The following is a 22590-nucleotide window of genomic DNA, read 5'->3' on the forward strand; positions in this document are numbered from 1 at the left end:
TTGCGAGCAGCCTCCGTGCCGTTGCAAAGCTGCTCTGTTCGATAAGCGAGATATAAAAACGGATTGAATGGAGCTCTTTTTGCTATACCGGCTGGGGTTTGCCTCTTGTAAAGTGCCCTGTTTTTCCGCGGAAGGGGATTATAGTTTGATTGACGGCGGATGTGATTGTATATTCCTCGTTCTGGCCTCAGTCGTGTTGCAACATTAGGTACCTGCACGCTTTTGTTGAGCTTTCAGCATATCAGGGAAATTAGGCCGTATTTGCTCGGCTTCAATGGCTGTTCGGCTGATGAAGTTGCCGGCACGACCAATCATACGAACAGAGGGATGTGAGGGTCAACACGATTGTGAAACCAAACTATCAGTTTTATCATTATAACTGAGAACTGCATAAGTAAGGCAAAGAGAAAAAAAAACAAAGTCACCGGAGTACCGCACTCACTCGCTCGCAGCATTGCAGTGCTCTCGTTTAAGCTCATTTAGGCTCGTTTAGGCAGTCCCGTAAATCATTCAGCCGAGCTGTTTGAGCTCTCGATGATCTGAATCGACATTCCATCCTGCTGCACCGTTGAGCCCGAAGTGCTCGAACCGAACCGTACCGTCGTTCACAGCTGGTTCTCCGTGCTGGTAATGGTCGGTTTTCCCTACACTCTGCTCACGAGAAGCTAGTGTGCTACTAATGACATCATTGACGCCATACTACGACCAAAAACTGCTCATTAGAACTAGTCCATTGCATTGAAAGACGATGCACGATTACATTGATAGCGCGGTTTGAGATTGTTTGCCTGTGCTTTGTTGCCATGTTTCGGTACTCTATGCCGTCCAGCAAACAAAGGTCTGTCCCACAGTGCCGAAAAGTGAAAACATCAGCCGCTGCCGAACAGCTAACGTGACGGCTGAGCCGTGCATGAACAAACAGATAAGCGTTGCTGCATATTTCGTCCGGTAAGTGGGTGTTTTGGCGGCCCGAATGCGTCATTGTAACACCCGATGCAAGGGTGATTGTGGCGGAAAGAACTGAACCGGTGCAGGTGCCAGCGTTTCGCCACTTTGTGCACTGGCAGATTTTCCATGAGTCCAGGTATCTGGTATATGGAGTGTATTTTATGCCGTTGTTTGATGTATTTGGGAGCTTTGTGCCTTTTTTCCCTCTTTTTCTTAGGTGCATGGTCATGTGATACGTTGACTGTTCCTCGGTGAATGCAAGGCTATGCAGTATTTGCCATGTCTTGTTTACCTCTTATAGAAACAATGCCGTCTAACCAATTATTTGTATTGGTGAGGTAGTAAATTCTCTTAAAGCTTTTTACGTTCAGGAAAGGGTCTCGATAACTACCCGTTCATCCTGCCTCTTGTTATTCTAAGCTGTTGTGTTCAAAGTCATCATTTAAATTGAAATTGCATTCGGTAGGTACCGAGCACATGCTTGCGTGATCACTCTATTGTTGAGCTCATTTTTACCGGAATGCAACCGTCATCGGAATTACACACAGGTATTTCTGTCAAATTAAAGATAATTGGGTTGTTCGTCTGGAGAAAAACATCGTTGGCTCTCGATACGGATCGAGGAATTTTTCCATTATTGCTTGATAAAGATTGAGGATGTCGGCTTCATTCGAGCAAAATGGGTTAGCAAAATTGCTAACGTGGAGTGAGTAAAATGCAAACAGTTGATTGCATGTTTTCGGTAATTGCGGCGGTGCGGCTGCGATGTCTTACTTGTCTAGCGTTGCATTTTTGGTGTTTGATTAAAGGCTCGTTTTTTTTTCACCCGGACCGGTTGGGTTTGTAATGGCCTGTGATAAGCGCTGCTATGTTTAAAGCTTTGACCGTCTTTAAAAGATTCTGCTGATTAGATGAGAAGTGCAGGAGTAAATTAAAGCTTTTCGCTAGGTACTTGTGAGACGTGAAGGGCTTGCTTCAGGAAGGGTGTTAAGAATTGCTGTCGCCCGTTTATGATATCTTTTTTTCAAAGTATTTAACTATATTTCTAGACCGTCAATCACTATGCTTGTGAAGCGGAGTCACTTTTTTCATTTCGGCATCTGTTTTAGTCTCATCTTAATCGTTAAATAGCTCGTTAAGCATCGAATGGGTCGGGCATCGATAACCTCAGCAGTCCCAGCGCCTAAATCCCAACTGATCCTGGATTGTCTGCCCTACAGGGTGGGGCAGCATAATCGGGAATGCTTTTTGGGCTCTGGTCATGAGTAGGCATGGCATTATTTTGATAAATTATATCATGGCAACGAAACGCCCAAAAGTTGTGCATCATCTGACATGAATACATCCATGAGCATGCAACCTCCTGGAAAAGAGCAGCAAAATAGTTCGACGGTGCTCCAAGTGCTTTGCGCGCGCCCATAGACACTAATGTTAAACGAGTAAAACAAGAACATTTTGTTTAAAACAATGCCATTCCACGCAAAGGTTGCTGGACAGGTCAACGTGTTATCACGGACGATAAGGATTGTGTGGGGATACTTAGGACAAAAAGTTAACGTAATCGTCGTAAAATAACTCTTAGCAGAGGACATACAAGATGACTCACTTGAATATAAGGAAGAAGCTCTTGAGCATATTAAAAAGAAACAATGTTCAAAACTTCAGCGACCAAAAATCTTATCACCGACTAGAATACGATAAAAAAGAATGGCATGCCATATAGGGGATTGTATCGAGAATATTGCAGCGGTCATGCAAAGTAAACATCCTGTTGAGGTGATGGACCTATGGGTGGTCTTCAAGGGAGGTGCACGTGGTGCACCCTACTTCATCGAGCCCGGATAAAACGAGCACCTCTGGTAAATACATCCACACTCTGGCAGACTCACGTGGAGTCGTCGGAAGAGAGGATCACTGACGGTCCAGATCACGTCTTACGAGGACTCTGTCCGTGCTGGTACTGCAGTGAGGACGACATGTTATTGTGTAGGGCACCTCCACCTGAGATGAACCAAAAACTTCTGGTCCTTCAACTCCGCCGATTTAAATCCGACCAAATTCTTTATATGGAGCGTTTTTTGGTAGAAGTTTAATGAACAACTTATCATCAGTAAAAACGGTCTTCAGTGCAAGGTACGAAGCTGATGGGCGATCATGGACAAGCAGGAGGTTGCACGTGCATGCGCGTGCTTTTGGACCCGCCTTGAGAAGGTCATCGACGCGAAGGGCGGTCAAATAGGATGAGGGATAAGTAAAAGGTGACCGATTGATGGGATGTTGTTAAAATAGTGCTTGGAGCTATATTTTTAAATTCATGACCAAATAATCCCGTTTGATATTTATTCCCGATTATGCTGCCCCACCCTGTAGATCGGCGGTTGTTGTTGTGGATGTTCTGTCAATACCAATCCACCTGTTCTAACCCATGTAGCGGCGGGCACGATGCTAGCATGTGTCCCGTTGCTGACCATTGCTGAGTCAGAGTCAGAGTCATAGCAGACACAAGTCAAGAGAAAGACAATGCAAAAGTGATCGAGGCGCGTGTCATGGCTTTAACCCTCGCATGTGTAGGGGGGGGGGGGGTCGGATGGACCCCCCCCCATGGTTTTTCGCGAATAACTCGCGTAAAAAGCGGCCGATCGCGACGAAACTTTCAGTACCCTCACATTGATCAATTTTACACCTACCCTGAAAATTTCATGACCCTGACCCAAATGACCTTTGACCTGTGACCTCTTTTCCGAGACCATGTTCGGCCGGAATCGCGATTCTGCGTATATCGGCTCGCATTAGCCGCGCGTTTGCAAGCTTTTCGTGGTTTCAAACGTTCAAACATGTGATTTGATGTTGCTTCCATGCATTAGGGTGGGTGTCAAGGTCACCTGAAGGTCAGGTCAGGTCATTGACCTTTGGTGACCTCGGGTGACCTCGGTTCACTTTTTCGAGCTGTACATGTTTCTAGGCTAGTTTTTGGAGCTGAATTCGAATTTAGCAACCATTTGAACATTTACGAAGTAGTTTTGGTGCCTTCGTAACATCTTACGAAGCTGTCAGAGGCGGTTGACACGTACTACGAATACCCGTCACGACGCCTACTGGTTGACCTGACCTGACCTGACCTGACCTGGTCTAAATGCTTAAAGACATCATCTGTGATCAAAACTAACACGATATTCGTGATCAGCACCCCGAAAAAACCCTTAGCAGCCACACTTTACGACTTTCTAACAGGTCCCGATTTTCCCGACTTTGGGTCATTGACCTGACCTGGAAGGTCAACCAATGACCTAGGACCTTAAAATTGGGTATCATCGGCTTCCTCTCGTCACGGGCAACACGCTCGTTTTTTCCGCGAAGCTCTAGCTCGATCAGGGGCCAAACGGCAAGGGGGGGTCCAACCGACCCCCCCCCCCCCCTACACATTAAGCTGGCAAACGCCGCACACATGCGAGGGTTAAGTATTTTTTTAATTTATCTCGACGCTAAAGCGCAGACTAATACTCTAGCTTGGAGGTTAGATGAATAATTCACTATAATATTGAAAGTTATTTGTTCTTTGTCCTATTTAGGCACAATTATTTATCCGCCGTGTGTGATGTTCAATCCCACCTTACGCAAAACGAGGATGGGACTCAATATATTTGATAGTCATATTTCTCCTGGGTAACTGTTGAGTCGTTGGCGGTCATGTCCCGTAAACAAGCTGATTTTTCTCGCCTATATAAATTTTCCTATAAACAACCAGCTAAGAAGTTCTCTGTCTGGGCTCCTGTGTGACGCTGAGTGATGGGATTTTTTACTCTACCACGTCATGCGGCTAAATACTAGATGCCGGCAGCGCTCGTGCGTTGCCTTGGGCCAGAATTGGAGGATCCATAGCCCAATGAAATGTGCATTATTTTGGAGGCCTTGCCTGGGACTACCATTGAACCGATTTTGAGGTTGATAGCTTAAAATTTCTTTGAGCCAGAGGACCTCACGTCAAAACGGTTTTCCGACCCCAGCACGTGCAGCCTGCACCCCTCGCAGACGGTGACCCCCCTGGAAACTGGTTCAAGGTGTTACCGATGTGTCCCGCCAGTATGGCTTTGCCCGTGACCTCGGGTTGACCTGTAGCCTTGACAAAAAAATTCGTGTCACCGAAACTTTGAAGCGGAATAGCATGTGCCACGAAGCACCGAGCGAACCGAGGCCAGCACCAAAAGTTTACCTCGCCGGAGACGAATCAAACGGTCCCTGCACTTTCGTCCCGATCGGTCCACCCATTTTGACTCCAGGTCCAAAAAAGCTTGGACAAACTCACATACTCACTCACTCACTGACAAACAGGTTCAGCCGAACTTTTTTCAGCGACCTACCAATAGGAATTTCCGGATGCAAAAGCATGCTATCGCATGCTTTTGATCCTCAAATTCTGGATGACTCTTATCTTGTATCCAAAGTAAATGACCAATGCACAGGCTGCAAATCCATTTACCGTCTACCAATGACATTCATTTTAGTAATTGCCATGGTTTGCAAAGATGATAAGTGACGACCTTAGTGTCTTCATGACAAATGACACTAAGAATAGAAATCTTTCACATCGCTTTTGCATGCGGAGACTGCTTGTCACGCCTGCCTAGATTGGCACATCGGAACGGCAAGTTGTCGTAATGAGGTTTTATCATTTTCATTCACGGAATTAATTTGAGCGAATCGTGCATTGACTGTCGAACATTAAACTTTAAAGTGAGTGAGGGCAGGATGATGAATCTGAATCTCAGGTTGTCTGCAATTGCATCGATGCTCCAGCGGGGATCTATAGATTTCACTGTGTTCCAGCATTTGTCAGTGGTTTTGTTCGCGAGGAGAAACGCTCCTATTTTTATCGCCGGCAATTCTTCGCCGTTCGCTCAACAGCGACTGGTAGTGGTCGGTGTCGTGTCGACACGCGTCACGTGGCACGTGTACACGTGTCTGACGTCACGTGTCACTCACCCCACGGGGTGAACGTGTTTGATGTCATGTATGCCGGCGCCGCTCCGCTCGCCGTGCTGAGCTACGTGGACGCGGATTATTTGGGCCACCTAGCGGCCAAAAAAGTAACCTCTTTCCTCGCGCATTGCTCGTGCGCTTGGGTAGCGTAGCTAGCTGAGGGCTGCTGGCAGCGGGCGCCGGTTGGTCGGGAGATGAGAGGCTGGCTCGGCGGAGCTTCGACCCCGCCTCCTGTCTAGTTCGTGCGTGACAGTGATTAACCTCCAGTGACTCCCATCGCCGGCGGCTGGACGGCGGTATATCGTGCCGACTGCTCGCGCCGATCGATCCGAAATCGACTCTGCACGCTGAGCAGTTTTATGGCGCCAAAAACACGGGCTATCCGATTATATGGCCGAGTGGTGCGGCCGCACCGCGTCACTGCAACACCAGAAAGCGGTAATTTTCTCTCCTCGTTAAATGAAATGGCCACAGAGGGTGTTATAATGGCTTCTCGGGGCTAATCAATGCCCGGATTGGGAAGTCAGCACGATCTCGACACCCACTTACGGGGATTCATGGGGCGGTGCTGCAACACATGTTATTAGCATCGGCTATGGCATGTGCTCCTGTCAGGGGCGGGTCCGAATGCATCTTCATTTTGTTGTCGATAAGGCTCGGAAAGCGGTTCGACGGCGAACATCGGGCAACTTGTCGTGACTGGTTATTTTTGTCAGACGTTGGCTGGCGTGAGCTGTAGTAAAAACTGATGATGAATTTGCTTTCAATACTTTGACAAATCGACGAACATACTCGACGAATTCCAGAAGCATGAGACTGGTTTGAAGCCGTATTTGACGTTTTTGAATAACTTCTGCTTTTTACAGCTAATAATGAGGGTTTTACCTAACTTGGTATCTTAATATTCATGAATCATGGATGTCAAAAGTTCCTTATGCGTTCAGGTTTTTGGAAACTTTAGAAGGGCCGGCCAGTTTTAACGCTAGGTGATAGATTGCGAACGACTGAGACCAACTGACTCGTATCTGCCAAGATGCGAAGCCAACTCAGAGCCTGGAGCATTAGGGCTCGGTCATAAATATATCTACTTCGCCCGATTCACTAAGTTATTTGTTTGGTTTCCGACCGCATTGCACTACCTGACGTCTCATCTGGCTTGGAAATATCCGTCGCATGTAACAACACATGCTTAAATTATTACACTAGCACTGACGTGTGGAAACGTCGGAGATATTTCACGATGGTAAAGTAAGCGGCGGCCAAAACTGGTACGTTTGCAGGGTTAAACACACACCAGGCGTGTATGTGATCGTAGATCAGGTCACGCGAGGTGTGCGCCTGCTCAAAGATAAAATCACGTGACATGAACCCGTCACGCACGCAGCAGCGGTCGGTTTTGGCGCCGAAATTGTGGCGCGCGTGCGTGGAGTGGGTGGAGCTAGTGGTCTGGAAATGACCCGGTACGTGCCGCGACGGAAGTTGCGAAGTGCCGGTCGCACGCCCTAAATATCTAGCCCGGAGTGAGGTGAGCTCACCAGTTCAAGCGAACGCTCAAATGTGCACTCGGTCGCTACTCGGGCAGGCAGCTTGGATAATCCAGCTGCCAAGGACGTCCAAACGAACTTCCCTCTCAATGGCAGTCAATTTTCCCATCTACCTTCCATCTACGAGGGAACTTTTTTCGGAAGTTCCCGTAGCCACAAGAAGCGAACACTTCCATTACCGTGGGTCCGCGTTTTTGTCGAGTCACTGCGGCCGGTGCGCGGTACCTTGCGGTCAGTGGCGGCAGCCCGGCAGCCTTCCTGGCTCCGAGATCGCCGACAGAGCAATCAGCATCACCGGCCCTCCCTCCTCCCTCGCTCGGCGAGCCCTCAGGCCAGTGTCAGGTACCTCGCCACCGCCGCTGTCGGCGCCGCCGGCGCTGTTCTCACGTCTCTATCGCGTCGTAATTGCCGCTGATGCCAGCCGGCCGTTTGCGGCGCTGCAGCGGCGTTTAGCGGCGCTGCAGCGCGCCAATTTACGGCCGCCATGCGCCATTATCGTCGCGCCGCGCCCATAGTGGCGATGGCCGCCCGTTCCGAGGTGTTAACGCGGCGCGGTCACGACGTGCTGTGGCGCGGCGTTCGCGGAACGCGGCGAACGTGGCGCAGTTAGAAACTCGACCGGCGAATGCGACGCGGCAAAGTTGCTCGCCTGCTTCCCGACCGTTCCATCTCGCTCCCGACCACGGAGTAACTCTCGAGAACCTCTGGTGTCCGACAGAGCCCAACCTCCGTCGGACCACCACCCGACCGTGTCGAGCGCGGCTCAGCGCTGCCCGATCGGCTCTCCATAGACCTCGGACAGCCGGACAATGCGCCATCATTCGTCGGACGGGGGCGGGCCGCCGACGGACCGGGGGAGGGGTCGGGCGGTTTCGGCGGCGGCTTTGACGGCTCACTCGGCCGCTCGGACCTGGGCCGGACGCAGGTAGAAATCCTCCTCCCATGGGAGACCATCCGTCGCACCGACAATTTGCCGTCATTATTATCAATTTTCGGGCCGGCTGTGCGCGGGGTCTCTGCCATTCAGGTGGAGAGGACAATTCTCCATAAATCTGCGGGCCCGGCGGCGGGACCAGGTGGAAAGGACGGCTCATGGCCCGGGGGTGGAGCCGAGGGCTAGTCTCCAGCTGCCGTCCCGTCCCTCCCTCTTTCTCTCTCCTAGCTGCGTCTCTCTCCTTCTGGGACGGGTGCCGGGCTCGTGGGATGTTTTAATTTGCCGCGCTCGGCGGGAGGCCGCCCGCCTGGACGCCACTGGACGGGAGGTGCTGGAATAAGATGAAGAGGTCTGCTGTTTTGAAGCTAAACCGACGTTGGTCGAACGGTCTTTCGGATGCGAGGTTTCAGGCAACAGGGAGACCGGGCGACTGGCGACCTTTTATGCAGTGTTTCGAATTGAGTGATCAAAGGGCCGACAAGGCTGTTTTTGAACACTGCCTGTCCGTTTTGTAATCGATCGTTTCCAGTTCCACTGTACTGAACCTATCTAGGAAATATATTCAAGGAGTTTTCATGTTTTTAGCCAGGTACCGTTATTCCCTATTTTTATGTCGACGATAAACAACCCTTCGACGGGGAGCCGAGGTATGGCCCATTGTTTGAAGAGAAGATCGACCATATCTGGCAGCTTTGATACCTCGCACCTGGGCATTTTCGGAATTCAGTAGCAATACATCGTTTGCCGTATTGTTACAAAATGCGTTAATTATGTATGAAACGGACTAATTCATTTTGCATTAAACCTTAATTTACTTTTAACTGCGTGAGGAAAGCATTGTGAATAGACATTTTTCGTCTCCTAAGCGCTGTTTTCTCTCCCCTGATCGTTCGCTCCCTTCTCTCCCCACAGAGTCGCCGTTCGAGCCCCGGACCCCGTCTACCGAGAGGAGCCGTCTGCCCTAGGATGCAGCCGCCGCCGCCGCGCGCGCTGGCGACCCTGCTGGCCCTGGCGGCGACGCTCCTGCCATCTACCGGCGCCGACGAGAAGAACCAGCGGCTGCCGTGCGGCCTGGCGCGCATGAAGTGTCTCTATCGCGACGGCTGCAGGAAGGCGCTCGATAACTACATGGATGGGTGCCTGGATATTATGAATGGTCACGCCAAGACGTGCAATGATTTTTGCACCAAGAGTTTGATCGCGCTGACGTCGACTCTGCCAGGGCACGCGTTGATGGAGGTAAGAATAAAACGGGATTGTAACGATTGAATTGTCGGTTGGGTCGTCGATGCTCGAGTTGTTTACATGTTTCATGGCTTTAAACGTTCACGTGATTACAAGTTATTCATAATATGAACCATGAGACCTGTTTGATGATCAGAAAGTGTCCATGTTTAAATTACGGGGCTTTTGCTGAAACACTTAAATTTAATGTGTATTTTCCATCGACTTGAATAAATCAATCGCACGTTGCTGTTACACAGCCGACAGCTGTTAATCCCATCAGATCTAAGCACTAACCTATCAGCTACATAAACGTCTTCATAACATCCGTGCGACTGATACGATTGTCCCCACTCACGGCTAATCCTAATACATGAGAACACGTCTGGCCGGCCCCGCCCTGACCACACCCTCTGAGGCACTGCCCCACGTCCTCCTCTCCCCTCCTCAGTCCTCTCTCCCTTCCACCCCTCCCTCCCCTGTTCTGGCGGCTCCTAGACAAAGTTACGGCCGTCCAGCCGCGCCTGGCGCATAGAGACACCGGCTTTTACGGCTGTCTGCGACCGTCCCGTACGTCCGGCCTGTTCTGTTCAACTGCGAGCGCAACTGTCGGCGCAGTGCTGTCCGACTGTCGTGGCGCGGCTTAGTGGAGAAGTTACCGCCGGTCATAAACTGATCGGAACGTATCGCAGGCGAGTGGCGCTAACTTGCACTAGTGGTCGTTAATGTTGGTCGACGCTTCAGTGGGATGGGTGAAATTTATGGACCGCCCCCGCTGCCGCCTCCGCCCCCGCGCTTGCAGTGTCTTCGCCTGCCTTTGGCTCGGGCTGGGTAGCTAGGCTGGGGCTCTGGCTCCAGTCTCCATCGCAGATACTGTTGCTAGCGCAGATGCTGTTGCTGCTGCTGCCGCTGCTGTAGTTATGTATGATGGGAGGACGCCATGCCTCAGACAGTGACACTGGCACGCCGGTTAGAGTGTGGGAGGAGGGACTGGCGGCCCTGCTCTACCCCCGGGACTGTCTGTGAGGATGTTTGGATGAACCGCCAGGCCAATGCCCTCTCCATGGCGGCAGCGATGACTCGTCGCGCTGTGAGCAGAGTGATAATGGTCTCCGAGAAAAATACCAGACGATGACGTGATGCGGCGATGGTGAGGACTTGTGAAGTGAATATTGCGTTGACGTAAGGGTGAGAAAGAACGTGGAGGCATAGAGAAGATAACTTGGCAAGTCATTCCTGTTCATAACTAAGTACAGGATGGTAGGAAATCGGAACAGAGTTATCGTCAAGCACTAGCAAATTTATGTTTGCGATGCACTGTTCAGTAAGACGTCAGAACACATTGCGGAACATTTTCTCTAATCGTTCCAAAATAAATTGTTGTCGCTTTGCAGTTTTTGGCTATTGACGCCTTCTGGGCACTCGAACACATGCCACACTGACACATAAATGTTAGTGCTTTGGCTGGGGTGTCCGGGGAATGAAGGCTATTTCGCTGATGTTTTGTGCCTGTATCAGCCGCCTGTCATCTCATTAGACAATAGTTTTCCCAGGGAAAGGACAACTACTGGTAATTGCTTCTATGCAAAAATTCAAACGGGGCCACTCATACGGAACTGTCCTATCCGCTCCCCGCAACGGTCGCCTATTTCTAGCGATTTGTCGGCTCTGGGCCCGTTTCTGTCGTCTGAAATCCACCTGGAATGTTCGCTCTGAGCCTGGATTAAGGCCGGCCACTTAGGCTCAGACCAGACGACGGCGTCTGGACGATCTCCGGCGCGCAGAATCCATCTGGGAGTTTTATCACGGAAATGGAAAACGCCTTGTTGGGGAGATTTTACGAAGCTTCCACATGAATGCGCTCCTGGTATGATGGAAGCAAAGTGCTCGCTCGTTTGGTTGTGTCATTTCCTGAGCGGCTGCGTCGCCATGCCGTTTTTACAATAGCTGTGTTGGAGTGGCAACACTTTCTTCTAGTCTCGCGTGAAACTAATCCGCTGTCGAGTTTTTGCGTGTCCAGGTCATCTCGAGGAAATAAGGCGAAACATTCCTGCCGTTCTTCTCGCCTCGGAGTGACGTGGGCTGTCGCCTTTATCCCCTTTCCTCGGCCGTTCCGCCGCCCACTCCCCGGCCGTAGTTTGTCATCCTGCCACCAGGGCGGCGCTAGTGTGGCGTCCTATCGCCCGATCGGGGCGGGCGTCGGACTGTTTTTGGCGAGTTCATTACTGCGCCGGACAGGCTCCACGCGCTTCACGGCTCGATCAGTTGGAGGTGAATACACCCCTCCCCTCTCCCCCTCCCCAGCACGTCCCTCCCGACGGGGGTTTAATGGACTCATGGTCGTCTTGACCCTCCCTCCGATCACTTCGTAAGGACTGGTTACCTTGCTTTGGAGGGGAGCAGGGTATAATGAACCCTCTACTCTCCCCTCTGTCCTTCTCCGCCCTCCCCTCTGTCCCTCCCCTCCCTTCTCTCCGTCCCTCCCCTCCCCTCTCTCCATCCCTCCCCCTGTCCTCTCCCGGCTGCTGGGCTATCGCCCGTCCGTCGACCCCGTGCTGAGAGGTAGACTAATTGGTAACGCTTAATGGCGACCAGTGCCGTCGCCTTTCTGAGAGAGACACTTTGACCGGCGCGATACGCATCTACATGGCGTTTTATGAGGGACTGGCGCCGCCCGGCCGCCCGGTCTGAAAGGTGTTTTGTTTTTGTTACGCTCTAGTTCGCTGTTCTGGCTCTGTGATGTGTCTATTTGGTCCCGCTGGACGGGATTGTTCGTTGACATAGGGCTGAAGCGAGAACAACGGATAAGACGACCTCGAGGGTAGGGTCGGAATATGCATACATTGCGTCGGGTCATGGCCGAGGAGGACAAGTCAAATTGTATCTGGAAATCGGAGATAGAATATCCGAGGATAAGTGAACAGGGCAACATTGTGTTCAGATATCAACTGAACCTGAATGCAAAGATATGGTGGGAATTCACCAAGAGGCTTTTCTGTAAAACAAGTCCATACCACTAGATTTCCTTCTGGGAAAAGTGATGCAGCCAAATTGGTCTGGACAGTCTGAAAAGTCTCAAAGACGTCATTCGAATTGGAAGCTGTCCGTACCTCCACCCGAGGTCTATTACCGCACATACACCATATTGCCGTCGTCCAAGACTCCGTGCCCCGCTGGTCGCGGTCAACTGTCGAGCTCCCCCCCCCTTGCCCCCTCCTCCTGCCGGTCCGGTTTTTGCCACCGCTTCTGCTATCGTCGCATCAGAGCACCTCTGATGTTTCTGTCCGGCCCGGCCGGTGGACACGTCCCGGCGTGATTAATTCGCTGCCGTTTATCACCGGGGACACGCCGGTCTGTCACAACAGTCGGCCGCCGCCACGGTATGAACTTGGCTTTAGCGTGTCCGCGCCCGGCAGCAGCAGCCATTTGTCACCGGAGGACCGAGAACGATATCTGCCGTAGCGTGCCGGCGATGGATGGGCGGCGGATGAGAACAATATCGACCGTACTGATGTACTCGTTTGGTGCAGGCAATGTTGAACGGCTATTTGTCATAGCAGCGAGATAGGGGTGGGTCATTTATCAACCTGTTTTCGCGATCATGCGATTGACAGGTGGTCTTGTTGTGTTAATAGCTGGTGAAACGAAACAATCAGCCGACAAATGCTCCATATGATGGGTGCTTCTACCGTGATGTATGTGATGCATGTGAGCACGTCCTGCCTACTAGGTAGTCGGACACTGTGCTCTCCATACATTGCCTACAGAACGCTCTCTGCTGCAGTAACACACTCGTCACCATTGTCTAGCTACGTGACTGAGCTGCCTATCTGCTACCTCACACAGTGGGTTTTATAGCTCACCTTTTCAAATTTCCCTCCACCAACATCCCCAGTCTCCAAAGCAGATGTGCGGTCCAACCTCCCCCCCCCCCCACCCTGATGTCTCTGACACCATTATGTTTCCGTCACCCCTCGTTGGACTGCCGTCGCCGTTGACCGTCATGTCTCTAACATTGTCTCTTGTCTCTCTCCCTCAGTGTGACTGCGGCGAGGACGAGTTTTGCCGCACCTCCAAACTGCGCCTGGCGCCGTGCCGGCCGCAGGTGCAGTACGCCAATCAGAACGGCACGGTCGTCTCCTGCGAGGTAGCCCAGTGGATCTGCGGCGCCGACAACCTCTGCGGCACCGCGCTCGACTACTACTTCCGCAACTGCAGGGCCATGTTTGCCGGCAAGCGCTGCTCGCGACGGTGCAACAACTCCATCTCGATTCTGCAGCGTCAGGAGCGTGCGGCGAAGCTGCAGACGTGTGTCTGTGATGGAGACAGGCAGGCGAGGGACGGCTGTGTCGATATCAAGAGGAATATGAATCAGCTGTGCTTCGGGAAGCCGTATATTGATGAAGACAGAGAGGAAGAGACGAATGAGATATCGGGTGCTGGTGGCGCCGCCGCGCGGACTTTAAGTGCGGCTGTAGGTGTACAGGTGGCGCTAGTGTTGTTAGCCGGGCGGTGAGGGGCAGTGAGACGTGCGCAGCGTGGAAACGCGTGCAGACACATTCCTACGAGAAATACTCATCCGAGTTGTTGCAGAGCCGACCTCAGTGTTGCCCACTTGTTGTACACCGTGTTGCAGTGTTGATATCTCGGGTTCGAACCCTCCGACGGACAATCGTCGCGTCGGTTTTTACGGCAGGGGATTTACCTCCGTTTTATGCGATTTTGTACAGAGTGTATGCGTGTATCGCCGTGTTGTGTGTGTATAGATGAATCAGCTAGTCACCACGTACAAATGTTCTGGTTCACGAGGCTTGCTCAGCGTGGGCTTTGTGACGTCAGAACAACCTCCTGCCCCCATTGGTGGATTACCTCGCCTGTTAACCAATCCGTGCCCGCGGTCGAGTGCCTAAATGGTGCCTTAGAACAGACAGCGTGCATTTATAAAAAGAGTTTTAATACAGTGGATAATTTAAATGTTTTTTTTTAATTTCATAGAATGATAAACATAGACGTAGAGAAATACGAGTACCTTCAATGTAGGTATGTAGATGGTTTTGAAGAAAAAGATAAGGGTAATCGAGCGAGACCGCATCGGCAAATGTTGAACTCTACTTTTGCAAAGCAAACGTATATCTATCTGAACAGCCATGAAGCCATTGGGCCATTAGCTTTTCTTATGTGAGGTCAGACCGCCCGGCCTATAGAAAGATGGGGGAAGGCAACTACAGCCTAGCCGACCACGGACTGGTAGGAACATAAACCGCAGCGATTGAGATCATCCAGTTTGGACGGCAGTGCCCCGGAGTCTGGAGACACAGGCCTCGTAGCCACTACGACAATTACACGCACCAACAAAACTTATTGAACATGAATAATGAAATAATTACCCAATCCACTCAAACGGTTACCCTGGAATGCCTCGTTTCTGTTCCGTCTTCCACCTTTTCGCTTGTTTTTAGGCGTGAAAGGCTCATTGCAGAGCATTAGGCCGAGAGAATAGGATGGGAGGACTGTGCAGGCCGTCCGACGGTGCGCCGCAGCGGCAGGGACCGTCCTTTGGGATAGCCCGCCTAACCTGACCCCTGAGACCGAGAGGGTGGATGGGCTGTCAGCAGTAATCTTACATCAGCCAGCCCATGTTTATTTATGTTCACTGTGAGTGTGGGCCCGCAACGGCTCGCAAAAAGAAAGACATTCGATGCTCAATACTGGTGATGACGGGATGCGATAGCGCCACATTGCATAACCAATAGTTACCGATTCTCCCGATAGAGGCGCTGCCAGGGCATATCTTAGGCACTTACTGCGTCCCATTCTGGGACGCAGGGAGCCCCCTCGCCTTGGGACGTAGCCCCTGCTGATTTGACCCACTGCGTCCCTGCCCAGTGCCCTATCCGGTTCCCTGACCTGTGCTCTGCTGTGTGCTCTGACCTGTACCCTTCCCTCTAAAATGTCCTGTGCCATGCCCTGTAACCTGCTGTGCCCTACTTTCTGCCCTCCTCAGTGCCCTACTCTGTTCCTTGCCCTGTGCCCTTAGTCGTAGCACGTGCCCTCTGCTCAACTTTGGGACGCAGTAAAAATTTGTTAAAATATGCCCTGGGCGCTGCTGTCTGTTATGGATAATTGGGACACGGGCTCATTTTGTTTCTATGGGGCGGGGCTAATCCTTTGTCGTTAGACGTTAAGGCTTCGTGATCCTGGCTAGATCCTTACCACTACACCACGGTAGCAGTAACACTTCGTGAATAACGGATTCATAGTTATGTATTATGCTATGCATTTTGATGCTTGGAGGCTGGAGCGAAGACTGCATTCTGAACAAAATTGCATAGAGGCCCGTGTAGTGCTGCCCTCTTGTGAACAAGGGTTCTGCCATCTGGCGGGCGTTAGTCTTGGTCGCGCACCAGCTCTCTTACACCAAGCATTTAGCGTCACCTATCAAAGCTAGACTCTGCCATCTGATCATGTAATCGCTAGTTCAGCATCTGACGCTAGGTGTCGCGCAGCTCTTCTCGTTCTGGATGGCATTTCCGGAAAAGTCTGTACTGTCGCCTCTTGTGAAATTTTCCACCGAAGTGACCTTCATCAGAGTTGTGTCGCAATAGCGGCGTGGATTTAGGCAAAAGAGCCCAGTGTCTCCACTATCTTGACCAGACCGCTACCAAGTTGTGGGCGACGCGGCGGGAGCAATATTGATAGCACTCGGGAACCTCCTTATCGCCTTTATCTTATCTGAGTCTGGGCGTCCCCTCTGGAGACCGTCTGACCGAGGGTACGATAAGCGTCCGTTACATCAGGGATGCGGAACGTTTTGGTCTCTTCAGCGTCGTGTTGTTGCATCACGCCCAAAAACGCTAGCGGGTTTCGGCGATACGGTGTAAGGTAAAAGCACCCCTGCCGGTTGTCCGACCCAGGACCCTCATTTGGCACAACGGCTAACGCAAGTAATGACATAAAATGTCTATAATCTTTATCCGACCACAAACAGATGGGGTACTCCTCTACTAAAAAATCCCCAGATTCCGTCCATGCCGAAGGACGCTCGCTCGCCACCCACGTCCGCTATGTGCAGCGCCAGTGTTTGCCTTTATTTGGCAGCGCAGGGCGGAGGCAGCTTGGCAGCCAGCGGGCCCGGGATGGGATGGACCGCCGAATTCCTCGGCTCATCAGATTCATGTTATGCAAGCCGGCGGCACCAGACCATGTTAGGATGGTCTTTCCCGCGCGGCGTCGCACATACGAAACAGTGATGGAATTTTCGTACAGATGTCTTCCAGTTCCAGCCCAGTATCATAATTCCGTCCGGAAAGACTGTTTAATGCTTAGACGGGCTGCTTGTCAATTATTCGTGCGATGCTGCTGGGAAGCCTATCAGACGTTAGTATCTTTCAAGAAGGTAAGTTTCAGATGCCCCAGTATCTACCAGTTAGCTAAATACACAGGTACTAAATGACTACCTATAACCTGTTTCTCAATATCAGTAGATTAGGTCGTTTGTGCTCATTTCTTTGCAGCTAATTCTGCCGTAACGCCTTGGTCCTAGTAACAGAATGACCCGGAATTATGAACAAGTTCTGCTCCCGCACCGGAAATAGTAATCACGTGACATTGTTCACAACCGGACTCTGGACTCGGGGGCCCGACAAGTCAAGACGCCACTCCCTGGAACCCCCTGCGGCCACACCTCATGTCACGTGGTGCTCTGCAGCACGCTAAGACACGCCAAGGAGAACTGGTCACGTGACATCTCCATCGCACCTGGCGTGGGCAGTCACGTGTCCTTTCTACCGGTGACTGTCGACACACCCGGCGCGAAGGTCACGTGACATTCACAACAGAGGGGTCGTTTTTGCCGTGTTGGTGACAGCATCAGGTCGGGACACGCTGCATGAATTCATCCTGTCAGTGGGACGCTGCCGTGAGTCACATTATCGGGCTACTGACCGCGTCAACAGGATATGACAGGGCCGTACGGACACACCTTCGATGAATAATTTGTCGTTCGGTTGCTCCGCTAGGTGAAAAGACATCAGAGGGCTAGTCGCTTTTTTAGTGCAATTGTCAGCACAGTAGCACCAAGGGGCATGATTTCGAGGAGCACTGCGGCCCGAAGGTTTGGACCTTGAATTGTGAAAAAAGCCCGCCCGTAGCACCAAGGGGAATTATCATATCGTGATAAATGGGCTATAGCTGTTTTTGTACACATCTCACATTGTGGCTTATCTCAACCTCGCAAACTGTTAAACCGAATGGAATGACTTTCAGCCTTTCTTGCAAGTGTCACAGCCCTCGTGAGTTGTGTGTACACTGTACCTACTATACTACTCAGTACTCACGCGTCTAGTAAAAGGTAGTGCCTGACGGCTGACATGTTGTACAACCAAATCACAGCAAACAGACATGAATGGTGAGTCATCAAACCACTTTAGTATCGGTGCAGAGGGGATACCCGAGCCTCCCCGACTCCGACGTGGGAGTCATGCCCCGGGCCAAGCCCCGGGCGATAGATAGCATACCACTGTGACTCACCCCCCCCCCCCCCCGAACCTAACCCCCGCCCCCCCCCCCCTCCCGCGCGTCGCCGCCGTCTGTCTCGCTCACCGTCAGCTGTCGGCGCAGTCAGCTGAGCCGGCGATGACGTCACATTGGTACGCTGACGTGACCCGGTTTGCCAAGGGCCGAGTGCAGAGTGCGGCGGTACCGAGGCCACGGATCGCGGTCTGATTCACGCTCCAGAGCCAAACTGGCGGCCGCTGGGTGAACGGGCACCCGCCACGGGCCGGACGGCGCAAAAGCAGGTGTGGGTGTGGAAAGGTACAACATCGGTACGTTTCCACGCCGGACACCTGCCTTTGAGCGATTAACGCGGCCAATGAACGCTCACCCCCTTCCCCGCCCGCCATCCCGAACATTCTTTAAGTGTGGTTTCGGTTTTCTGGCAGACAGGTTTGTGATTTAGACGGATTGACACGCGTCACGTGAGTGGTACGCAAGCAGACGCATTATCAATTACTGCCGGATATGGACCCGATTTTTACATTCGCCCTCATGGCATCGAAAGAAGGACACACCCCACCCGTCCGGGCCCGTCACTAGTCTGAATGGCACGACGATCACGATTGATTGTTCGTAAAGGTTGAATGAAAGTTTGAAAGTTGATACGTCACGGTAATCAGCCTCAAACAACGTCACTGACATACCTAACCAGAATGAATGTAGGTTGAACTTATCATCTCAGAAAAAAAACGGCCAGAAATAGTACAGATGGCTGTGGCTCCTGCTGACTTCTCGGTTCTCAAAGAGGCTTTATGTGACGCGCTGTTTAATATGAATTCATCGACCCGTAGACGATATAACCCCGTTGCGATATTAAAGAGAAACGTTGCATGAACTGCTTGTAAGCTACTCCTATTGGACATTTAGGTACCTATTCAAGTAATGCCTACTTATGCCCAGGGGCGTCGCCACGGGTCCCCATTCCCAACTTGTACGGACACATTCTGTCAGCCGTAATACTCGTCAGATGTGTTAACCCACGCGGACCCAGGGAGGGTGTTTTCGTCCTCCCCTCCCCCCCCCCCCCCCACACACACACCTCGGACGAATAGTTGCGATAGCCCCGAATGCCTAGTGGGTTCGGAAAAAAATACAAACACATTTTTGATATCAACCTACATTAGGTCAAAGGGTTAGCGACATTAGGTCAAAGGTTAGGTTAGCGACCCCGAGCTGCGGCTTTTTTGCAGATTTCTTCACCAAAAAAGGTCCTAGACCTAAAGCAGTGGTACCAACGCATTCGTCATGTCAAGACGCGTCGAATGACATATATATAGGTTGTTTGAAAAGGTCAAGTCTTATGTTGACCTCATGTCACCTCGAATGACCTTTGGTTGACGTTTACACATGATCAGTCTCATTTGCTGTATTTGAAGTCACTGGCCACGATTTTGTCATTCCTTTTGATCTAAGCATTCATTTAGAGCCTCAGGATGACAAAAGTGACATGATTAAATGTAATATGACTGACGTATCAGTAAAATAGCATTTAGAAGGATACAGGGTGTAACGAAATTATCCGGTAACCTTCTTCCCGCTGCGATTAAGAAACAAGACAGCCTGAGGTTTTCCTTTTGATGAAGATACCGCCAGCTTTCATAAAATCATAATTAAAAATCCCTGGAACATTCCAGCTACTGGGTTTTCAAGCAGTAGGTTTGATGTGGACAGACGCCGTATTAGCATGTGCTCACATACAGTTGGGCGGTCCTGCAGTGCCGGGTGTCCCCTTATTCACCTCCCGCTGGACAAAAATCCTTAACCCTCGCCCGTATCGGTGTTTTTTCCAGCCGCGAACGTATACGGGGGGGGGGGGGGTCCGTTGGACCCCCCTTGCCGTTTCGCCCCTGATCGAGCTAGAGCTTCGCGAAAAAAACGAGCGTGTTGCCCGTCACGAGAGGAAGCCGGCGATGATACCCAATTTTAGGGACCTAGGTCATTGGTTGACCTTGCAGGTCAGGTCAATGACCCAAAAGTCGGGAAAATCGGGATCTGTTAGAACGTCGTAAAGTGTGGCTGCTGTAGGGGTTTTCGGGGTGCTGATCACGAATATCATGTTAGTTTTGATCACAGATGATGTCTTCATGCATTTAGTCCAGGTCGGGTCAGGTCAGGTCAGGTCAACTAGTAGGGGTCCTGCCGGGTATTCCTAGTAGGTGTCAACCGCCTCTGACAGCTTCCTAACATGTTACGAAGGCACCAAAACTACTTCGTAAATGTTCATATGGCTGCTAAATTCGAATTCAGCTCCAAAAACTGGCCTAGAAACATGTAAAACTCGAAAAAGTGAACCGAGGTCATCAAAGGTCAATGACCTGACCTGACCTTCAGATGACCTTGACACCCACCCTAATGCATGGGGGCAACATCATATCACATGTTTGAACGCTTGAAACCACGAAAAGACTGCAAACGCGCGGCTAATGCGAGCTGACATACGCCGAATCGCGATCCCGGCCAAACATGGTCTCGAAAAGTAGGTCACAGGTCAAAGGTCATTTGGGTCAGGTTCATGAAATTTTCAGGGTAGGTGTAAAATTGATTAACGCGAGGGTACTGAAAGTTTCGTCGCGATCGGCCGCTTTTTACGCGAGTTATTCGCGAAAAACCATGGGGGTGCATTTTCAAAAACCGTTCGACCCCCCCCCCCCCTATACGGGCGAGGGTTAAGATCTCTATGAAATCAGGATGACAACTATTTCCAAGTCGTAGCCCGTTAGTTCAAAAGGATAAGAGCTTCTCTCGGCGTCACTTCTCATTCTCCTACGGACTTAAATGTAGCGCTCCAGCCTGCACGAAGGCAGCGTGGCTTGAATCAAACATCAGTGCGCTTTTAGAAATCGAGCCCTCCCGTGCCGTCCGGTTGAGCGGCTCCAATGTTTGCCAGGATGCTGCTTCGGTAATAATCGTCACTGAAGGTGGTCTTCTGTGACACAATGCACAGCTGGAACATCGCACATAAGCTGAACATGTTCCAGACCTGGATCTTGGCCGGATGTTTGACGCCGGTGACGGCCGGCACGTTTGAGTTACTGGCAGCCAACACGAGGCCGCTTTGACGGCTCAAAGGACAATACAGCGCGAATAGCTGCCCACTCCACCAAACGCTCATGTCTTCCTTCGACCAGTGCAGTGGATGTGTCTTGGTGTGAGGTCAAAGGTGGAGCACTAGCTATTTTCCCGTCCATTGCGGTGTCTTTTTCAGTTTGATGGGCAGAAGAACCAAGTTAAGGGGTGGATAGTGGTGGGCCATGATGTGGGCCTTCTTATTATCTGCCTTGCCAAGAATACAAGTCAATCTGCAGATTGATTGTTGTCGTTTCCTTGTCGCTATCTTGACAACTCTCCTAACCACTTTAGCGTTCGCGGCCGGGCTGAGTTCTAATAAAAAAGATGTCCGAATAATTTCGTCACACCCTATACCATACCTACTCTTGCGTGACATTGACTTTGGGGCGGCCAATTGGATCGTAACTTTAACCACAAATAGGGGGTCTGATAAGCTTTAACCTGCTTCAAACATGTGCGAAGACTGCATTTTTGCGGTCGACGAAACTTGTACGGACATTCCGTACAAGTTTCCGGGCCTTCCAAAACTTGTACGGACACTGTCCGTAGTGTCCGTAGTGGTGGCGACGCCCATGCTTATGCCGCAGTTGCAGGCATTCGTGTAGGCAGGCCGGTGTCTTTTCTTTTTTATGTTTCGCAATGTTTTCTAATGATTGTTGCATTAACCTTTAATTTAACAGCGTCAATAATAACCTATCCTTTGACCTTTCCCTGCCACACATTATTTCTTGTTTCCCCTTTTCCTGTTGAACCGTCTCGTAGTTCCCTTTGCGTTGTATTTGGAATGAATCATTATACAACTGGCGCGGAGTAGAGCCGTGAGACCGGCGTCGTAGTAGGAGTGGCGTGGTGCGAAGCCATAAGGCCTTGGGAAAGGTCACGGTCGCTGGCTATATGACAGTTGACAGTTCATCCTTTTTGCGTATTGAAACTAGCATGGCATGTGAACGACTGTGACACAAAATGGAGTTATTACTTATTACACCGTACGTCATCCTCTAACGTGAATATGAGCTGTTTATAGAGCTTAAGTGAATGTTTTTTGTAACGACGATGGTATTCATCAGACATCAGGGCACGCACATGCCCGTCATTGACTGGGAGAGGAGACTTTAAACGGGGGAACTCCCCTCTCCGACCGACTTTCAAGTTTCACGGCCACTCCAGAATCAATAAAACGATTGCTTTTAAATGTATCTTCTTTTACATACACTTACCATTAGCAGTAAAAATGTTGGCCTGGTTTCGTCGATTTTTCTTTGGTTATGATTGATTTTGTGACGTCAGTAGTGGAAGATGGCATAACTTGACATCACGCTGTCTAAAATCATTGACTGT

The 22590-nt window shown here is 50.9% G+C and overlaps 1 protein-coding gene across 1 annotated transcript in view; it reads left to right on the plus strand.

The window, feature by feature from the left end:
* The window catches only part of LOC122387970 (growth arrest-specific protein 1-like), a 37874-nt gene extending 23273 nt beyond the window's left edge, over positions 1-14601 (plus strand). Inside the window, exons 2-3 of the mRNA XM_043378687.1 lie at positions 9316-9642; positions 13667-14601. Coding sequence (XP_043234622.1) covers positions 9370-9642; positions 13667-14143 — 750 coding nt within the window. The 5' untranslated portion in view covers positions 9316-9369 and the 3' untranslated portion in view covers positions 14144-14601. The remainder of the gene's footprint in view (positions 1-9315; positions 9643-13666) is intronic.
* Positions 14602-22590: the final 7989 nt, after the last annotated feature.

This window comes from Amphibalanus amphitrite, unplaced genomic scaffold (genome assembly GCF_019059575.1).
Source record: "Amphibalanus amphitrite isolate SeventyFive unplaced genomic scaffold, NRLGWU_Aamphi_draft 000304F_arrow, whole genome shotgun sequence".
Classification (NCBI taxonomy): Eukaryota; Metazoa; Arthropoda; class Thecostraca; order Balanomorpha; family Balanidae; genus Amphibalanus; species Amphibalanus amphitrite.